The sequence below is a fragment of the Crotalus tigris genome, unplaced genomic scaffold (genome assembly GCF_016545835.1).
Source record: "Crotalus tigris isolate CLP2741 ecotype Arizona unplaced genomic scaffold, ASM1654583v1 scf7180000024339.11422700, whole genome shotgun sequence".
Classification (NCBI taxonomy): Eukaryota; Metazoa; Chordata; class Lepidosauria; order Squamata; family Viperidae; genus Crotalus; species Crotalus tigris.
The window spans coordinates 2930609-2952955 of NW_024100509.1; the positions used below are offsets into that span (position 1 = coordinate 2930609).

At 41.5% G+C, this 22347-nt stretch overlaps 1 protein-coding gene across 9 annotated transcripts in view; it reads right to left on the bottom strand.

The window, feature by feature from the left end:
• Positions 1-22347, bottom strand: part of KIAA0232 (KIAA0232 ortholog) — an 84060-nt gene that overhangs the window by 18621 nt on the left and 43092 nt on the right. For 8 of the 9 annotated variants that reach the window (XM_039326052.1, XM_039326049.1, XM_039326046.1 and 5 more), the window contains 3 exons: positions 21308-21392; positions 16162-19402; positions 14817-14925 (listed from right to left, as the gene is read on the bottom strand). In XM_039326052.1, coding sequence (XP_039181986.1) covers positions 14817-14925; positions 16162-19402; positions 21308-21392 — 3435 coding nt within the window. The remainder of the gene's footprint in view (positions 1-14816; positions 14926-16161; positions 19403-21307; positions 21393-22347) is intronic. The other variant, XM_039326048.1, reaches the window with a different exon arrangement.

Below are 22347 nucleotides of genomic sequence, written 5' to 3' on the forward strand. Positions count from 1 at the left end.
TATTCCTAAGGAACCACCCATAGCTAAAGGTGGGCTGTTGAGGATTGAGACAAATGGGTAGCTATTTTCAAGTACTAGCTAAAGATTAATCTACAAGTTGAAGGTTTCTCATCTCTTATCTTGCTAGGCAAATTCAAATCCATCTAGATATAGTAAATTACAGAGAGAGTTTAAAAACTGAGTTTTGCACCAGAGACACAGGGACAAGATCAGACTATGGCAGTTCTTAGACAAAGGATATTGGGTTTAGAACTGCAAACACTATACAGCAAAATGCCAAAGAACAACTGGGATCTAGTAAGTTTCACTTCAAAGTGGCCTGGCTTATGAATAATGAATTTCATAGGGTCTTTACTCAGCTGCATGTTGCTGTATTTCACAAACTACACTGGTCAAAAGACTGAATAAAAATCAATGGTGCCTATTTAAACCACTTAAGATTTGCAGATGACATTCTCTTCTCACAAGACCCAGAAAACTTAGAAAGATACATACAAGAGCTGCACAAAGCAGGAGAACCATTTGGCTTAAAAATAAACCTGAAAAAGAGCCAGGTTATGTTTAATAAATTCACCAAAGAAAGAAAAAATATATATTTGGAGAAGAACTAGATGTAGTAGACCACTACAAATATCTTGACCAACAGATCTCAATGGAAGGTGATACAATAAAGGAAACAGAACAGTGTGTTAAACGTGGTTGGCAGGCATTCGGCAAGCTTAAGTTTAATTTTCAAGAACCTCCCCCTATGCCGGAAGAGAAAAGTTTTCAATCCGTGTGTGCTATCTGTTCTAACATGGACACTAACCTCACAATTGATACAAAAGCTACGAATGGCACAAAGAGCCATGGAAGGGGCGTTGTCTTACTTGAACGCCTTTTCTCAGCACGGAGATGGATAATCCACCAATGGGTTTAGGCTGTGTTCCTGCCCAATCAGATCAGTCAGTCAAAGTTGCATCGCCTGTCCTGGGCTAGCGTCTCCCAGTCTCGACGCAGGCGAAGCCCTGACTGACAGCAAGACGTGTTGGCTCATAAATCTAGCCCTAGGCCTAAGCAACGTACAAGGGCGGGAGTGGATTATCCATCTCCGTGCTGAGAAAAGGCGTTCAGGTAAGACAACACCCCTTCTCCAGCACTGGAGATGGATAATCCACCAATGAGACATACCAAAGCCTATTATTCCTGAGGGAGGGGAGCAGGCCGGTCTGGCGTCACACTTTGAGTTATGACCTGCTGGAGCACCCTCCTACCAAAGGAGGCTTCTCCAGAGGCAAACCTGTCAATCCTATAATGCCTTATAAAAGGGGATGGTGAAGACCATGTGGCTGCTCTGCAAACGTCCTCAATGGACGCCTGAGTGGTCCAGGCTGCGGAAGTAGCTGCGCTACGGGTTGAGTGTGCCATTATCCGCCGTGGAACTGGCAATGATTCAGCCTGGTACGCCCCCGCAATACATGCCCTAATCCACCTACCAATCATGGAAGAGGACACCTTCCGACCCTTAGAAGAAGGATGGAAGGAAACAAAGATGGCCTCAGAGTTGTGGAAGGCAGCTGTCCGTGAGATGTAATAACAGAGTGCTCTGCGGACATCCAGAAGGTGCCATTGCCGTTCCAGGGCATGAGATGAGTGAGGACAGAAGTCCGGCAGTACGATTTCTTGAGCCCTGTGGAAGAGAGAATTGACCTTCGGGAGGAAGGTAGGATCCAGATGAAGGACCACTCGGTCCTGATGAAAGAGGCACAAGTCATCCCTGACTGAGAGTGCCGCCAGTTCCGATATCCGTCGTGCAGAGGTGATTGCCACCAGGAATGCGACCTTGTGTGATACATACCGTATATCACATGTCTTGAGGGGCTCAAAGGGCGGTCTACTTAGAGCCCGGAGGACTCACGGTAGGTCCCAAGACGGAAACCTGTGCACTACAGAGGGCTTGGTGTTAGTAGCCCCCTTGATAAAAGATCGGATCAAGGGATGATGACCTAGGGAAACCGCTGAGTCACAGGTAAGTACAGTGGAGAGAGCGGCGACCTGTCTGCATAATGTGTTTCAGGCCAAGCCCCTCTCAAGGCCCTGTAGAAGGTAATTCAATATGTGTGGAATTGTCAAGTCTGGAATGGTCAAGTGATGGGTCGAACACTACAAACAGAAGTTCCTCCATGTGGAATCTGGTTGGTAGAGGACCAGCAGGAGGCCTGGATTATGGTAATGACCACAGGTGAGCAATACTCCTGTGACAGGATCGAGCGCTCAAGTACCAGATGGCTAACTGGAGCCATTGGGGGTCTGGATGAAGAAGGGTCCCCTGGCTGAGTGAGACCCACTCTGGGGGAATCCTCCATGGGGCCCCTAGAGAGAGGTTCACTAGGTCAGCGAACCATGGTCTCCGTGGCCAATACGGGGCCACTAGAAGAACCTCTGCCTGCTCCTGAAGAAGCTTGCAGACAACCACCAGAAGAAGAAGAAGAGGCGGGAAGGCATAAAGCAGTCCCTTCGAAGAGCATCTGCTCGTTCTGCCCCTGGAGACGGAAAGTGGGAGAAGAATTGCCGTAGATGAGCGTTTGTCGGAGAGGCAAATAGGTCTAGAACTGGTAATCCGAAGCAATGGCAGATCTCCCTGAATATCCTCGGGTGTAGGCACCATTACGAATGGTCCACCGTCGCCCGGCTCAGGAAGTTGGCCTAAGTGTTTGCTTCCTCTGAAATGTGGTCGGCCTTGATGGAGGCCAGGTTGGGTGCCCCCTTGCCGGTTCACATGTGCCTTGGCAGCCACGTTGTCTGTGAGGACCAACACATGACGCTTCACTACTGTGCTGTGAAAGTGGCGCAGGGCAAGGTGTACTGCCCTGAGCTCCAGCCACTTGATATTGCGCCGAAGGTCGGAGTGGGACCAACAGCCCTGGGCCCACAGTGAGCGAAGGTGTGCTCCCCAGCCTAACAGGCTGGCGTCGGTTGTAAGGGTGAGTCGATCGGGCTCCTTGAAGTAAGACCCCTTGAGCATGGCCGACGAGAGCCACCATGTGAGGGATCGCGAGACCTGAAGCAGAAGTCTCACCCTTCGATTGGAGGAACTGATGTTCAGTCTCTGGAAGGGAAGTAGGAACCACTGGAGGTTCCTGGAATGGAGCCTGGCCCAGGGTACAATGCAATGGCCGAGATCATCTTCCCCAATAATTGGGAGAGGCTGGCCAACGTTACCGTTCGACCCCTGCGGAATTGAAGAATCGACTCCCTGATGCTGTCCTGGCGTTCCTGGGATAAGTAGACCCGGCATTCCACCGTGTCTATAATGGCCCCTAGGTGCAACACCCTTGTTGTGGGGATCAAATGGCTCTTGGGGAAGTTCACCGAGAACCCATGATTCTGGCGCAGCATTATCACTAGTTCGAGATCTGCCTGAGCAACCTGGATCGACGATGACTGGATTAAAATGTCGTCCAGGTAGCACTGGACTCTGACTGGCACCAGTCTCAGGTGAGCTGCTAGAACCGCAAGATCTTGGTAAAGACCCTCGGAGTCGAGGATAGGCTGAACAGCCCTGTACTGATAATGGTGTCCCCTGTGGGCGAATCTTAGAAACCGGCGGTGGGTGAGAGAGATGGGGATGTGGAGGTATGCCTCTGTGAGGTCGATAGACGTCAGGAAGTCACCCCTTCTTATGCTTCCCAAGATGGACTGGAGTGTTTGCATCTTGAATTTGCGGTATGCAAGATGATATTTAATCCTTTTAGATCCAGGATGGCTCTCCATCACCCAGACGCCCTGGGGACGACAAAGAGGATGGAAAAAAATCCCCGACCTCTCTGATCCAATGGCACCGGTTCTATGGCTCATATGTTTAAGAGGTGAACAATGGCCTCTCGCATTAGTTTTTTCTTTGCTGGATTTCGTAGTTGGGGACAAGAAATGAAGCGATTCGGGGGTTTGGAGATGAACTCCAGGGACAGTCCGTGACACACAGTGTTTAGGACCCATGCGTCCATGGTGGTGGCTTCCCACTGGCGTGCAAAGAGGGACAGTCTGCCCCCGATGGGAGGATCCGCCTGAGAGTTATCTGGATTGGCGGAATGGGCGGCCGCTCCCACGAAAGGGCCGTTTGCCCTGAAATTGTTGTCTGCGTCTGGAAGCCTGTCTATCCGACTGTCTGTCCTGTCTGATAGGGAAAGAACAGTTGGGCTGGGAGTAATTTGACCTGGCTCCAGTGCGAAAGGGCTGTCTCCGTGAATAGGTATTGGGACATTTGTCCCACCGTTTAAGGAGGTGGTTAAGTACCTTACATTTATCCTTATTTTCAGTGAGGTAAGGATTCAGAGCTTATCCAAACAATTTCCCTCCCTGATAAGGAGCTGCTGACAAGCGCCATTTGGACTTGGCATCAGCGTGCCAGTGTTTCAACCAGAGCATACGGCGGTCGGTAACGTTGGATGCCATGGCTCTGGAGGAAAATCTGGCGGCCTGGAGGGTGGCGTCGGATACATATTCCGTAGCCTCCACCATCTTACTTAGATCTTGATGTGTGCAGATGTCATCCTCCGGTATCCTGGCCTGAAGCTGTCTAAGCCAGCGGAGAGCAGACCTGTTAAAAAAGGATGCAAAGGTAGCTGCTCTGATAGCCCATGCCGCGGCTTGATGCATTCTACGTATAGTTCACATTTATGGTCCTCAGCCTTGAGGGCCTCCGACACATCACCAGTAATGGCAGTTGGAGACACAAGGGGTCCTAAAGGTTCATCTACCGCGGGTACCTCCAGAGCTGCCTCCAGGTCCTGGGCCACGTTATAAAGTCTTTTTTCATTACTACTTGGAAGGGAAAGGAAGGCTGGGATACCCATTGCTTTCGGACCGCGTTGAGAAACATGGGGGGACAGGGAATCTGGTGTTGTGTTGTTACTGGTTCAGTGAAATTCGGATCCGCCTCCGAGTCTGGAGCAACTGAAGTTGTCGGCATGGAAGGATTGGGTCCAAGATGTGCCGTGAAAGTGGCCTTGCGAAGCAGAGGAACAAAAAAGGCAGGGTTAAAGAGACCTGCGAGTCCATAAAGTGATGGTGTCTCGGGGGGGTTTCCTCCTCCTTGGAATCGGAATCTTCAGGTCAGCCTCGTATTCACGAGATGACGAGTTCTGCGAGTAAATGGACTGCGACGGGGAAGAAGGCGCGTGATAGGACTCAGTAGCCAGCTGGTGAGTGGGTTGAAAGGTGACCGCAGCTGATCTAGTCGCTTGAGACCTGGTCTCAAGAGCGCGCTCTACCGCCTGTGCGATCATCTGAGCCAGGCAGTCCTCCGTGGGGAGGGGAACCAGTTCACTTGGCCTAAGCCCGGCTGCCGTGGGGGTGAAAGTAGCTTTGGGGGCCACACGTTCAGCCCGTGAAGTGGGGGGCTGAGTGATGGGATGAACCCTGTCTGTATCCCCCGATGCGAGAGATGGAACGGGTTCCTCTGTTGACCATATCCCCAGTGGAGAAGCACAGGGCCCCAGGGGCAGATCAAAAGAAGACACTTCGGCTTGTGAGGTCTCCAGTCTGGCTAGCTTCTGTGCTTTAGAGAATTCCTTCTCTAGGGCTTGGTGTCTCCTGGTGGCCTGTTCTTCGGCTCCCTTGGAGGCCTTTGGGGTAGATTGTGCCTGGGCCTTTGCCGAATTCCTACCTGCAGTCTCTTGATTAGTGGATTTATGGCGTCTGGCAGTCGAGGAGGACGGGGGGCCTAGTATCCTCCATTCTCGGGTAACAAGGGGGAACAATGGGGGGTCCCTGGTATCCGGAGACTGCTATTGGTTGGATAAGAACAGGCACACTATAGGGGACGCCTGGTATCCAGACCGAGTTATTTGTGTGGATAAGAACAGACACACGATAGGGGGTGCCTGGAATCCAGATAGGGTTGCCGTGTGGATAAGAGCAGGTACATGACAGGGGACGCCTGGAATCCAATTAGAGCTATTAATATGAGTAGGCCTAGCATCCCAATGGGGAATCCTGGCTTTCAGGAAGACCTGGAGACACCAAAACACCCAGAAATTGAATCCAAGGAAGTTAAGCGCACTTGAAAGAATGAACAAACCATATAGAGACAGACTAGCTATGAAGGCTGAGAAATGGGTATAGCACAGACCAGAGTGACTGTGGAGGTGAATATTAACTGAGGCCTGGGAGGCCTGAAATAGAGTTTAAGGTAAGAATCTGAAATGTGGTCCTACATAGGGAATAGAAGCCTATCAGCTGTGTGAGTCACAAAATGGCCACCCCTGAGGAAAAAGGGAATATAAAATGACAGCTGCTATAAAAATGGCGACCATACACTCCCTGAAAATCTCCCCTAGATTTCAGCCCCCTGAGTGCTTTAATCTGGAATCTCTTGGGATGCTAGAGAAACGAACTGGAATGCTTGGGGGAAATGGAGGAAGGAGTCTCTTCCTCTGTTGAGTTCGTTTGCAAGCTCTTCAAAATGGTGGCCACATGAGGGAAATGAGGCAAGACCCGAGCGCAGGAGAAGTAATACTGAGGCCCTGCGGCCCAGAACGCAGCCGGCAGCAAGCTTGGGGTAATTAGATGCTAACGATCTCTCTGCGCCGTTCCTTGGCGAAGGAGACTGCAACCCCCCTATTTTTTGGCGCACCTCTTCAAATAGCTGCCGCACAGCTGATTTGCGGCCACCCGAGGGAAGCTGCGATCTCGCTTAAGAGACTGTAGCTAGTTAACTCCTACCAGTGAGGCAGCAAATAAATGGGCTGTCCTGATGTCCAGAGCTGCAGCTGCAGCTCTGGAAAGCCAAAAAAGAGGAAATATCCAAAAAACGGAGCTTCCGGATGATGCCGGCTCCAAAGGGCTTCCCTCGCCTGCGCACACGTGTGGGGACCGGAGCTGCAGCCGCAGACTCCGGTAGGATTAAGGGAAGCAGAAGGACGAGTAACAAAAGAAAAAAATCTTTTGGGGACCTGGAGCAGCCCTGATCCCAGAGCTGTTCAGGAATGAGCAGGGAATGAGGGGATGGGGGTGGGGAATATTTTCCTCTGTTTCGAAATGGCACGAGGGGAAAAGGAGAGAGGTTTTCCCTCAACCAGGGTAAATAATAATAATAATAATAATAATAATAATAATAATAATAATAATAATAATAATAATAATAATATCATCCCAGGTCCTGGGTAAGGACTCGATAGGTAGACAAAATGCCAAATCCAGTCTGAACATCTGGCTGATTGTGCGATGATCGATAATAATAATAATGAAATGGGAAAAGAAACAGAAAACTGAATACCAGCGCTGATTTCAGCGCTGCTCAGAAAACTGTGTCTATAATGGAAAAATCCACCAATGGAGACTATACCTGCCTAAGAGCCAAACTTGCATGTCTGTTCTGGGCAAGATCAGTCGAGACTGGGAGACGCTAGCCCAGGACAGGCATTGCAACTTTGAATGACTGATCTGATTGGGCAGGAACACAGTCTAAATCCATTGGTGGATTATCCATCTCCAGTTCTGGAGAATGATACATGCTCAGAATCACAAGAGAAGATAGAAAAACCTGCACATGGATTAGTGAACAAATGAAAGTATACAATATCATCAGCAAATATTGCGGACCCAACTGGCAAAAGAAAGCTCAAGACTAGATTGGTTGGAAACAGAAGACTTGATCCTGCAGTGGATAGAATGATGATGATGATGATTTCCCTATTTTATTGCATTGTAAGCTGTCTAGAGCTGCTCTCAAAGTGAGATAGGTGGCATATAAATTTAATAAATAAATATATTTTTTTATTTGACTGAATTCTATTTTTATTGCTTTTGATATGCTTGGTGCATCTGCGACTTAAAATAAAGTATTTCAATTCTGATTTCTCTATATAATGTTATTATTAAATTTGTCCTCTTAGTGAATACAAGAAAAAAAATCACCCCATCCACATCTAAGGTAAGGAAAAAGGTTAAAAAAACACAATATAATGTACAATCAAAATTCTATATGTAAAGTTTAGTATCGTTTTGGGATAACGACTACAATGATTGGAATGGGAATGTGTGGTTTGGTCTATTCTATGCATAGTATTTATGTGGTGCCTGGTTATGTGTGCTTTAGTTGTTGATTAGGGTATTGATGGCTGGCTATTAAATCATTGGCTGTTGTTTCCCTATGCTGCCAAGTCCTTGGCTCCTAAATACCTGATAAACTGATGGTAAATCAACACTTCTGTGGCCTGGCAAGGATCCTGTTTCCCAGGCTTCAATCATTTCCCATTCTGGTAGAGGAGAAGTTCCCCAAGGATGGGCTCCAGCATAAGTCCGAAAGCTCGGAAGATTAAACCAACCCAGACTGGATGTGAAACATTATCCTGGGACATATATATATTTGCCCTCATTAATAACTAAGTTCTGAAAGGATATTTATTGTTAAATTGACTTGAAATAGATGCCAGATTTATTCAAAAATCAGAAAAGGAAATTGATATAATTTTGCAATACCAACCAGCTCAATCATTATATTTCACCATTCATCATTTTTTTTCCTAATAAATTGTGGTTTCAACTTTAATTACTGCTACACTAACATCTTAATCTAGATACTTATTTTCCTAAATATTCTACATGGCTGCAGATTAATTACAAATTAATGTATATGTGATATTCATCATTTTGTAATTAGGTTCTTTGTGGACAATTTTTTGCAAAGGAGTAGCAAATGCTCAATCCTTCTTTTGCCAACCTGATTTCTTGAAAATGCCTTTTCCTAATAACCCAGGCTCCATTCCAACCAGGAATGGAGGGTTAAGATCTCTTTTTTAATCTTACATATATAGAGTTAATCTCAACTGCAAGTGGGAAAACTATGATGGGTACTAAGAAATTAAGGAGATATCAGGACAATACTTTTCCTAAGGAGGTATCAGGACAATACTAACACCTGAATGCAATTATTTTCCTAGCACTTCAGAATGACCTTTTACAAATGAACAAACAAAAAAGTGAATATACTTGTTTTGCTATGGGTAGGAAAAGGGATTAAGACAGTGGTAGCTAATGAGTTCTATATACTCTTAAGTAAAGCTGATTATAGTTTCATGTTAATTGGCTTTCATTCTAGTTTTGGGAGAGAATCTGTCAAGAAGAAAGATGGAGCTAATCTAACCCTGTTGTTTGATTTGGACCTCTCAGTCTCATTCAGTAACATCTACTAGATTTTTGTAAATAAGCTGGTCTCTGTAAACACCAATTTCTTGTTGGAAATTTCTCTTAATTTCCAACAAGCTCTCTGGCTATTCAGAATTTTATTAGAGTCCTATAAAATATTCTTATATAAGAGTATTTAAATTCATACACAATGATAAATGAAAAATTAACCTAGAGTAAAGAAAAATACTAGTCTCTAATTTGCCAAAAATGATTCTGGCCTTCACATAGATTTGTATGTTTTTTATCTAAAGTATCAGCCCAAATAAAATACGTCTAAACAATAATCTGGAAAACAAACATGACAGAATGCTGAAACATGTATCTTAATTATTTATATTCAAATGAGCATGGTATATTGAAGAATTGAAAATAGTCCCATAAATGTTAATATACAAGAAGCAAGTGAAGAAAATGAATAACAAATTATGACAGAATGTTGAAAAATATTAAGGTGGACTTCTGGGGAAGGTGAACTTAAGATGGCACTCAAAAGTGGAACCAAGAACAATGGCAAAGACCAAGGAACCAGTGAGTAGACCAATTCTTTGGAATCTTTCCAGATGAGGACAGCTGCTTCTTGTGAGAAGACCACAGGATACTTTTTTCTCACAGGTTTGAGTACCAGGAGACAGTGAGATAAGCCATCTTGCTTGCAACCTTGGCAGAGGCTTTTAAATGCTCTTTAAACTCTAACCCTTTTCAAAGATCTCTCTCTCCCCCCCCCATTCTCTTCTCTTTCTGTAAGTATAATTTGTATACGTTTTTACCAGTGTAATTAAAATTCTTAATAAAAATATTCAAAACACAAATATTAAGGCTGCAGATCATGCAAGTGGAGTAATGTTAAGTTATAGATGTGTCTCCTTTAGCTGTGTAATTTGTGTCATTTATCTGTGAAAAATAGCACCTGTGCCCAAAGAACAGAAGATATGTTATTGCTTCCCTATGGAATAGGAAAGAAAATGAATGCAAATTTACAGGTGGATTAGTTAAGCATGTCTATAAAGATATTTAGCAGAATTCTGATGAAAATAAAATAAAAGATGCCAACGAGCAAAAATTTAGAAGTACAATTCAGCAAGTGATTGCAAAATGTATGAATGTATGAATTATTACAAATGCATGAATGTGGGAAGAAAAATTATTGGATGTCTTCTGATTTAGAGAAAGCACATAAGCAAATTAATTTACTTATAGAATGTTTAGGTAAATACAAAATTCCGAGTTGTTGCTGAATATGACATGAGAGAATGAAGGTATTTTTAAATAAAATGGAATGTTTCTGATGAGAGAATTGTCAAGTTTAGGGATGTAAATGTATGTGTACTTTTGCTGACAGATGATGTTGTATTGATTCCTAAGAACCTAAACTATATTTGACAAATGTTTGATTGTATAATACAACAAGTATGGAACTGAAAATTTATTTATTACAGAAAAAAGTTGTACTATGTTTCCCTGAAAATAAGACCTGGTCTTATTTTATTTTATTTTTTGTATCCAAAAGAGGCACCAGATCTTATTTTCGGGGGATGTCTTACCTGCTTACCTTAGGACCACCATAGCCAGGCCTCCCACGCCACGATACCTGTTGTGCCGCTGCCCGAGTTCTTCTGTGGCCACATGGTGCTTTATGCTGGTGCTGCCGCTCGTGGTAGGACGCCACATGGCTCATCGTGCTGGTGCTGCTGCTCATGGCAGGAGGCTGCATGGCTCGTCACGCTGATCGCACCAGTGTTGCTGCTTGTGGCAGACCGTGTGGCACGTCATGCCATGCCATGCCGCCAGTACCACTGCTTGTGGCAGGCTGCATGGCACAGCACGTGCGAGTGGCAGCATCAGTACAATGAGCCACAGGGCCTGCTGCAAGCGGCAGCACCAGCACAATGAGCCAAGTATCGTGCGGCTGAAAGTGGCCAAATTCAGGCAGCAGTGTGACAGGTGCCAGGGCGTGGGAGCCTGGCTGCAGCAGTCCTAAGATAAGCAGGTGCGGGGCACATGGAGCAGCTCCACCCCTCACCCCTGTATGCGCTTCGCCCCAAAACTAGGGCGTATTTTGGGAGTAGGTTTTATATTAGGCACATACGTAAAAATCACGCTAGGGCTTATTTTTGAGATAGGTCTTATTTTCAGCGAAACACGGTGTCTGAAAGGGAAAGTAGAGTTATATATAAAAGGCAAAACAACTCAGACCAAATAAATTAATTTATATACTTTGGTATCCGAAAGGTGCTTTTCCACAAGGCAAGTGGACTTTCTTTTTTCTCTTTGAAGACATTTCACTTCTCATCCAAGAAGTTTCTTCAGCTCTAACCGGATGGTGGGGAATGGAAGAATTTATTCTCCTTGCAGACAGCTGATCATTTGCATTATTTTAGAGAGTCGTTGATGTCACCTGGAGGCTAATCTGTGCCCTCAGGGTCACCTGAGTAGTGCAAATGGATGTGCAGCCTTCTTGGAACTGTTGAAAGAACTGTGTTGGTTAGACTGAAGATAGATGATGTTGTATCCCTTCCCTTCTGTTGAGAGGGCTGTTCAATTTTGACATAAATGACCTCTTTGACCCCTCTTTCAAACCAGCGTCCCTTTCTGTCCAAAATGTGGACTTTGTCTTTTAAATGCAGATGGACCGCTGAATCTCGTCCTGATGGGTTTGTTCTCCTATGTTGTGCCATACGTTTTTGAAGTGGTTGTTTTGTTTCCCCAGTGCAGAGATCTGCACATGGCTCACTGCGTTGTACTGCATATACCATGTTGCTCAGCTTGTGTCTGGGTGTTTTATCCTTGGGGTGGACAAGCTTCTGCCTTAGGGCATTCTTGGGTTTGAAGTGTGCATGTATGTTGTGTTGGCTGAAGATCCTCCTGAGCTTTTCGATATTCCTGCAACGTATGGAATGACTATGTTGCTTCGTTTATTGTTTTCTTCTTGGTCTTTTATGGAGGAGCTCCTGCTAGGTCTTTTTTGGGATTTGAATAAGGCTCACTTGGGATATCCACAAGTTCTGAGGGCTTGCTTGATGTGTTTTGTTCTTTTTCTTTTCCATCTTTGCTGGTAGGCAGGCCTTCAGCTCAACAGTGTAGGGTTCTGATAACTCCCATTTTGTGCTCCAGTGGGTGGTGAGAATCAAAATGTAAATATTGATCTGTAGGGGAGGGGGTTCTGTAAATTTCAATGTTAAGGCTTCTGTCTTCCTTAATATATACTGCACAGTCCAGGAAAGCACAGTAATAGACAAAGAAAAAAACAATACACGAAGCAATGTAGTCATTCCATACGTACAGGAATATCGGAAAAGCTCAGGAGGATTTTCAGCCAACACAACATACTTGCATACTTCAAACCCAAGAACGCACTAAGGCAGAAGCTTGTCCACCCAAGGATAAAACACCCAGACACAAGCTTAGCAAAGTGGTATATGCAGCACAATGCAGTGAGCCATGTGCAGATCTGTACACTGGGGAAACAAAACAACCACTTCATAAACGTATGGCACAACATAGGAGAACAACCCATCAAGACAAGATTCAGCAGTCCATCTGCATTTAAAAGAAAAAAACCACTCTTTTGAAGATGGCAAAGTCCACATTTTGGACAGAAAGGAATGCTGGTTTGAAAGAGGGGTCAAAGAGGTAATTTATGTCAAAACTGAACAGCCCTCTCAACAGAGGGAGAGGATACAACATTATCTATCTTCAGTCAAACCAACACAGTCCTTTCAACAGTTTCAAGAAGGCTGCATACCCATTTGCATTACTCCGGTGACCCTGAGGACACAGATAAGCCTCCAGGTGGCATCAACGACTCTCCAGCTGCCTGCAAGGAATATAAATCCTTCCATTCTCCCCATCCGATCAGAGCTGAAGAAGCTTCTTGAATGAGAAGTGAAATGTCTTCAAAGAGAAAAAACAAAGTCCACTTGCCTCGTGAAAAAGTATTTTTGGGGCAACCATGACCTGGATGACTGAGAATCTTCATAGACATATACCTTCGTATGTTAACATATTTACTTAAAATGGGAAAATGGAGAAATTGTGGGCAGAGAGATAGCAGGTATTATCTGGTCAAAGGTAAGAAATGAAAGAATTAAAAGGGGCCATGTTTCTACCCATATTACATGAAAATGAGAGTTGAGTATGGCAGGAGAAACATGAAGTGGAATATGGTGGAATTGAGACACTGTATTTAAGCAAAGTTAAAACAAGAGAAGCTTGCGTCAGAATAAACTGATGGATAAAAAATTGAATACAAAAGTGAATGATCAACAAGAAGGAATTATATCAAGTGTATGTGGTCATACAGGGTGAATGAAAAAGAACTGAGTTGTGAAATAAATAAGAAAGAAGAATGAATGGACAAAAAGGAAAAGATCAAGAAAGTCATAAATGGATAGAGTTGATGCAACCCTGAAAAAGAGAGATTACAACTTTTAAAAAGAAAAGGCAAGATACAAATCTGCGTACTGATGTAATTAAAAAAAGGAGAGTTTGCAAAGGCATAAAAATATGAAATTATAATGAATGGTGTTGGTATAGTTTTTAGATCATTTCCTCATAGTTCCCATGATCCTAAGGAATCCCAAAGGTTTGGGGATGGTTCTTAGAGCTTCTCCAAGACCTGTTGCCAAGTTGTAATGTTTAATATGGCAGAAAAATGCAAATACTGCACCATGTTAGATATAATGCAGAAAGTATACTTAACTCAAAATAATACTGCACAATCATTAACGTGGATTTACTGTTTGATCAGATTGTGCCTATGCTTCATTAGCTGTGCTTGGCGCAGCCCAGTTCAGTTCCTCATTCAGAATAATTTAATCTTAAAAGCTGTACAACTTGAATATATCAGACATTTTACTCCATATGCCTTTGCCTAGAAAGATATTTTTAGCAGTGGGGCTCATGTTCATGCAGTGCATTTTGAAAAAGGAGCTTCATTCTTCAGAGACTTTTGGCAACCTGTGAAAGTAATCTCAAAAAGGTTGTCAAGTTACTAAAAGTCCATGAACAATGATATCTTAATCAATGCAGGGACCTGCTGGTTTGACTTTATGCAAAACAAGTTAAATGTTTTTTTCACATTTGAGCTGGAAAAGGAGAGATGGGAAAGGAAAAGCAGCCTTCAAAGGTTGAAAAAGAAGATGGCTATTTAAATACTAGAATGAATCACCTGTTAAATGTTTAAACCTATTAGAACCAAGAGTTCATTGAACAATATTTTTACTGATATATGCATGTAATATTAGAGTACCCAAGCAGGACTACACTTCACAGCTGGCTAGCAGAAACTAATGCAATTAACTACAGCTCATTCCCTGCCTGCAAAGCCCAGAATCCCCCACACAGTAATACTGCCACTCGTATTTCTCAATTGTCTTATTCCTTTGCACACCAAAGGAATAATGACTATTTGATAATAGTTAAGAAATAATTTATCAAAGTGTATCCATAACCACTTGATTAATTAGCATCCTCCTGCCATGGGGAGAAACATGGTACTGATGAGAAAACAATGGAAGCAAATGAATGGGACAATTTTTCAGATAATTAAGTGGCTTCCATTTGGAACATCATCGCCTGCATTCGTCTTTTATCTAACTCAGCTGTAAAGTTTCAGTCCATTACAAAGAGGTCAAAGATACTGCTACCTTCATACTGTGATGTAGGAAAGAGTGGAGTATAAAGAGCTTTCTCCCACCAGCACTGTTTTGCTTGATTGTAGCTTATTTTCTGAAGATCATTACTCAATACAGGAAACTGTTTTGAGAAGAGTTGTGTTTTAGTTCAAAGACAATAGAAAGTAACCCTATACTATGCTACTTATTCTAGAGAATATGCATCCTAACAAAATGTGATATTGTTTCAAGAAATTACTAAATGCTTCCATACAAACAGCTGGTTTATGCAAAGCATAAACGTATATGTTTAAGTCAACTAAGGTAAGTCTGCAGGGAGCTATTACTGCAGTATAAAAGTTTAGTTTTAAAATTTCTAATATACGATTTCCACATAAACATTAAATATTACGTAAGTATTATCTTCTTGTACATTTTATGTTCAATAACCTCTTTTTCATCTTTCCTCTGAAAATTAAGTATTAATGCCTATTTTGACTAGGGAAATAAGTGCAACAGGGACAATTGTTACACATCCCATGGACTGCAAAAATCCAAAACAAGTCCTAGACTGAGCCTCACCAAAATATCATTCAAAGCCAAGATTGCCAAATAAAGGCTATCATATTTTGGCCAGGTCATGTGAGCTGACTCACTCAAAAGTCAATCATGCTGGGAGTGATCAGCGGAAAAAGGAGGAGGGGATGCCCTAACACCTGCTGGGTGGACACTATAAAGCAGTGTTTCCCCAAACTTGACAATTTTAAGGCATGTGGACTTCAACTCCCAGAATTCCACAGCCAGCGTTGCTGGCTGTGGAATTCTGGGAGTTGAAGTCCACATGCCTTAAAATTGTCAAGTTTGGGAAACACTGCTATAAAGGATGACACCAGCATGACCCGTGGAGGTGTGAGACAAAGGGGCATGGAGAGTGCTAATCCACAGAGTGGCCAAGACATGACTGAATGGCTGACGACACTGAATAAGTGCATAAAAGCAGCGATATATTTTATTTGCAAGAAAAGGAGGAGGACTCAATGTAATATAACCTCTACCAGCTAAAAAATGTCTCCTCCATAGAAACTACTGGCAGTTTCTCTTTTGCCTCCTATGCTCATTTTCAGAACAGAATTATATCAATTTTCCCAGGCACCTGAGGGCAGATGCTCAGTTAGAACACTATTTTGTTTCAAACATTAATTTTTGTGCAGAAGAAAAAAAAAATTAAGATTGCACAGTAGCAACTTGGATTGAAAAAGGTTACTAATTCTTGTGAATTCAGGAATATATCTTCCTGATATATTTTAAAGGCATTAAAATCCATTGAATTATGTATCATTTCACCTATCTATACAATGTACAATTCTCAAGGACATACCTCTTTCAGTTGCACCGATGAGCTTTCTTTACAACTGCAAGACTTGTCTTCCTCTTCTTGTGGCTCCACAACAGTGCAGCTAGCTTCAGAATTTTTCACAGCCATTGTATCTTGCACATCTTTCATGCCGCATTCTAAGCAAGAACTCTCATTTTCTACCAGCAATATTCCAGATGATTCTTCCTGGGAATCCAGAGATGTCTGCGCACTCTTTTCCATCCCGCACTTTTTTAATGTAGGAAAGAACTTCCCAGACTCAAGTTCTAATTTACCATAATAATGTCCTTCTTTTTCTGCATCCTCTTCCAGTGGTTTGAGATCTGCTTGTGGATCATCAAAGGATTCAGCTTGAGCAGAGACAAGACTAGTCCCCTCATCTTTCTCAGATTCAAAGTCAGATTCACTTCCACCACATGGAGAAAGTTCAGAGGCAGAAATGGGGCGAAAGTGAGTCCTAGGAGAAATCCGTATTGCTCTGTACTGCGTCCTCCCAGCACCACATATTCTAGGGCGAAAAGCATCTCTGTCAGAATCAGAGCAAAGGATTGATTTGGGTTTAAAGCAAGGGCTGAAGGACGTAATTCCTTCTGGTTCAAATGTACATTCGACATGAAGAACTTGTGAAAATGGATTATTTAAATCAAAGGAAGAGAAAGAATATTCAAGACCAGACTCTTCACCTTGAAAATTACTGCAAGCTTCTAACAAGTCTTCGTGGAAGATAAAAGAAAAACCTCTATTTAATCCATGATCACATTTCAAATGCTCACTCTGCTCAAATGATACGAAAGGTCTCCATAATTGTCTGTGACCAGGAGTAAAGCTATTTCCTGGTGTCATGAAGACATCTGTACCAGCTATTGTGACTACATCAGAAGCTGCACACTGTAGTAAGTTTCCTTTTGGGTGATTTGGGGGCACTATGGCCCATTCTGCATCACTGTTGAATGTTTTCAGTTCCCCGTACACACCACCAAGAATAAATGAATTTTCTTTATCTTGGTTAACATCCCACGATTTGGAGGGTGTAGTATAATCTCCACAATCTACTTTTGATAAATTGGTTGAAGCAAAGCCTCTTTTCTCTAAATTTTCTTTCTGACCTTCCCAAAGATGGTATTCTGATCTTTGCACTGCTTTGTTTGGACCTTGAAGAATTTCTACCTTTGCATCATTTAAGCAGCAACAATAATGATTTACATCAGTTGGAAACAGTTCCTCTTCTATTCCTTCTATTTCTACAATTGCTGCAGAATTTTCATCTGTCATATTTGTCCAGATATCTTTCATAACTCCCGAGCCATAGTCATCTTCAGGCGGACTACTGTCGCTACATACTTGTGGAGTCTCATATTCTTTATCTTCTGTTTTTTGTTCTAACTGAATACCACAGAGAGATTCTAATTTTGACTTCTTTGTGAAAATTAAAGTAGGTATTTCTCCTAAAGATCTCGTCTGTTCTTGGCAGGTTTCCTCCTGCAAAAAATCTACAATTTCCTCATCTATATAACTTGAAGATACCCTAGGAACTATATAATTAATATCATCAGAGTTAAATTGAGGGGATTCTTCAAATGGAATATTTAAAGTCTCATTGTCTGAACGTGTTTCTTCAGAATATGACCATGGACTACAAGTTCTTGTTGACAGATTAGAACAGTGTTCATTTTCATCAAAGGCACTATTTTTGGTCCATATTAACAATCTTGACTGTGTTTTCCCAAACATACCAACATTGCTACTAGAATCTGTATTTTCATTTCCCAAATTTAGTTTTTCAAAAGAAAATGGTAAGACAGAATTACTGCATTGCACTTCAAACACTGAAAAAGAATTTAAACCAGATCCTTCATTAGTATCTGAAAACAGCTCTTGATTGCCTGCAAGCATGTATGAATTAAGCATTGTGCTGTCTAAGGTAGGGGAAAGTCTAACAGGAGAATCTCCTCCAAAACTTTCCCCATCTGCATCGCCAGAGCTAGAAGATGAACAGCACTCCCAAAATTGAGCTAAATTACTAAGATCTTGCAAGAACCACCCTTCAGCACCAGAAGTGGCCGAATCTGCCCATATTGCACTTTCCCCTTTCAATTCCATTCCATCAAACACTATGCAACATTCTGCCTCAAAATCAGTTCCTTCTCTGCTTTTCTGCCGAATCATATTCAAAATCCGACTTTCTCCTTGCATCTTGCCTGAGGCACCAGAATCCAACATGGATTGATCAATATCCACTTCATAGAAGTGTGTTAGTTCTGACAGATGTACACCATCTAAATGTATATCGTCCTCTGGTGGAGAACATATTGAGGTCCTAGTGAGGCCGATATCCTCATTTAAAACTGCAGGCATTTCCACAAAATGACCATCAATGAAAGTACCTGCTGCGAGGTATGTTTTATTAATATTATTGTTGTTACTAATGCAAAGACCTTGCACTGATTCAGCTAATTCTTCTACAACCTCTGATGTTGCATCACATACATCTTGCTTGTTGCGGTATGTCGTCTCAAGCTTACTTTTTCTACTCAGGGGAACAAAATATTCTGCAATTGGCTCAGTATACCACAGAGGCTCCTCCTTATACTCAGTTTCATTCCTGCTATCAAAATATAGCTCTTTTCTCTCGTGGTTTCCACCTTCTTTTCGTCTAATTTCTTTTAATGGCCGTTTACCTCTTTTACATAGTTGCTTGATGGATCCATTGCTGCTGCCAGGAATTTTCCTTTCAGTTTTTTCACCAGCTTTTGGCAAATACTTACTTTGTCCATTCCATCCTTTTTTACCCCGAGCCTCCCTTGTTTTATGCCTTATTTTTACATATTTTGTAGCTGCTTTTAATTCACCATGATTGCCACTAGAATTTGAACCTTCTTCACTGGAACCAGAAGACCAGGATCGAAGACGTATCTTCCCCTCAGATTTATGCCGGACTTGCTTTTTGTATGAAACAGATTTTCCTTCAATACGGTTTCCAAACTTATTCTCTTTTTCATCTTTGTCATTCTTTTCTGTGGCTCTCTCCTGTATAGGTACAGATGCTTTGTTACTATTTCTCTCTTTGGATGCTTCATTTTCACTAATGCAATCCTTTGGAGATGATGTATCGGTGCTAGTTGCTGGGACAGTGGAAGATGAGGAGGTACTGGAGTAAGAACACATTTTGGATTTATTCCACACAGTCATGATTTCTTGTAGGCAAACTGGTTTCTGGGAAAGAGGTGGAAAAGCCTCATAATACCTGAGAGAGAAAAAGATAAACATGCAGTGTCATGTTTTGGAGAATCAGACCAAAAGGCAGTTTCAAGACCAACTAAGCATTAATGATTTTAATATTAACATTAACTTTTATTAGTTTTTTATGACCTAATGTTTTAAAACACGAATCATATCAATCAATATATTCTTTAGCTCATCTCTAAGGGAAAAAACTGTACTTCAAAAACTATTAAGTGGTTAATGTTAAATATTGCATTGTAATTAAAATAAAACAAAATATGATTAAAATAAAACAAAATAAAATAAAATATTTACTTTTTTCAGTAAATATTAATACACAGTTGAAATATTCTATCTTAGTTTGCTATCTGGGGATAGTTAATTCAACATTTCTATTGGATGCCAAGTTGGGAAAGACACTTTTTCCTCCTTTTATATAAAAATCAACTTGGTGGTTGTTCAACAGATAAACTATAGAATTTTAACAACTATTTTCAAATTGACCAAAAGGCCCTCATGGGCAGGACAGTGTTGGTTTTTTATAGGGACCTGAGAGAGACGACAAGATGCATTAATAAAATAGACAACAGTGTTGCTCTGCAATCTGCTAAGTTTGTTTGAACAGGTTCATAATAACTAGTTTGATAGAGGGATAAATAGTTTCTGCTTCCTCTTACTTTGGTGTTTTGTACTGGGATCCTGTCAATGACTGAGGTGACTGAATTGTTGGTCTGGGACCAGAGCTGCGTATGATGAACTGTTGCATCTCTCCACAAATTGGACTGAAGGCCTCAGGATTCAGAGCTGGCTGATTCTGGAGTGATATTTCTTGATCTGGCTCCATTTCATTGCTTACCAGGTTAAAATTTTTCAGTTGTTCTCAAGGTTTCCAAATGTTGTAGTAACATTATACGCTTACATTGTTAAAGTTTTTGAGGACTGATTTGATAATGTGCTTGAAACATCTACTAACTTTTGGTATGGTCAAGTCCATGTCAACAAGCTCATTATTAAAGCAGTGTGTCCCCTGGTTCTTATTGATCTTAGCAGGGGATCAGTAAAATTAATTATACTAGTAAAATCATCTCTCACAGAAGGCCTTCCTTCCAGACGCAGTACTTGAGGCGTCAGCTATATTACATTACATTACAAATCTGAGCTTTTTCTTGTTCAGCCATTAGTTGTGTCAAAATGTCCTTCCCAAATCAGACTCACACTGAAATTATTCTACACTGGAAGCTGGGCATGTCAAATGTACTAGAGTTACTGTCATGGCAAACTGCTAGCAATATTGTCTTAACTGACCATACAAACTTGTGTATTGTTTATATTGTATACTCTAAGCAATTCCATCTGTTCTCAGATTCATGCATAAAGTAACAGAACCTTAAGTTATGAACATTAACTAAAGTCTGTAATTGACAATGCCACAATTCTGCCCTGAATAAAGCATGTAAAATAAACATTTTTTTTTTCAAGAGCATTTGTATTACTTGCATTCTGTATATCCCTTTTCCTTGAATGTCTAGGTGTCTCCATAGAGATGACAAGATGTCAGGACAGTATGCTGTGGTGTTTCTAGGTTGTGATACGCCTCTCTACTCCCCCAGATTATGACTCTGACTCTCATTATTTCTCTCAAAAACCTAATTTTACAATAAAGCCTGAAGATGTAGGTTACTGTTGAGGATAAAAATCAATGTTATCATTCACCAAACAGAAAATAAACTATATTGGAATGAAAAGAGTTCATCCAAACTAATACTTTTTTTTAAAAAAAGTTTAATAATCAATAAAAACATTTTAATAGAGAATGATAGCTTGAATTCATTATTTCATGGCTAACACCATTCCAGAAATCATGTGTCCTTTTCCAGTTTAGAAAAATAAAATAACTAAGAGGGTGTTTTTTTAACATACAACATACATTTCTACTTGATCTTTTGCTGCAGGAGATAAATCTATTTCAGAAGGCAAAGAGTCCTCAAGTCTTTTTGAAATCTTCTCCTCTGCTATTAAAAAAAAAGCCAGTATAAAAACCTCATCAGACTCAATTTGAAATAAATACAAATATATAATAATCAATTCCATATTCTGGCCCATAAGCTTATTGTAAGAATTTATACATTGAATTTACAAATAAATTAATTACATTACCCATATTTTTTAACAGTAAACTATTTCATCTATCTGGAGATTAGTAGGGCAGTTATTAAATTAGTGAAGCTCACACACACACAGTTCTAAACTATGAGTTGCGTTATTTAGTTTGTTGAAAAAGTACACAGTATATACTTGAATTAGTCACAACTACTTTACTCAAAAAAATCCAAACAGGATGAAAACAAAGTACTATTTCATTATCTAAGGTAATTCTGAGTATAATTAAATTTCTTAATTGGTGTGTGGTGATGCAATGGTTAGAATGCAGTATTGCAGGTTAATTCTGTCAACTGCCAGCAGTGCGATCCTGACTGGCTCAAGGTTGACTCAGCCTTCCATCCGTCTGAGGTCAGTAAAATGAGGACCCAGATTGTTGGGGGCAATAGTAACCATTTCCTTGTATTGAATTTACTTAATTTTAATAATTTAATTTTAATATTTTACCTAGCATAGGGTTCAATCTAACACAAAAATAAAGATACACAGTCTTTAGTTGCAAGAGCTAAACTAGCCCCCATTTCTTTAGCTTCCTTCAAAGCTTTATTATTTAAACAATTAATCATGTCAGTGATTGATGCCCCCAAAGTATTAAATACTTTCCAAGCATTTCATCTTACATCCCCTGACTGCCCCCCCCCCATTATTACTTCAGAAATCCACAATCTCCCAAATCTAATAAAGAGATTGGAGGGGACTTGATACCAGAATGATAGTGCCGTGTATCGGTATCATTTTTTTACACATATAAATGATTCTATGCAGATCTCAATGAAAGGAACCACTCTGTAAAATCCCTCTTTTTAA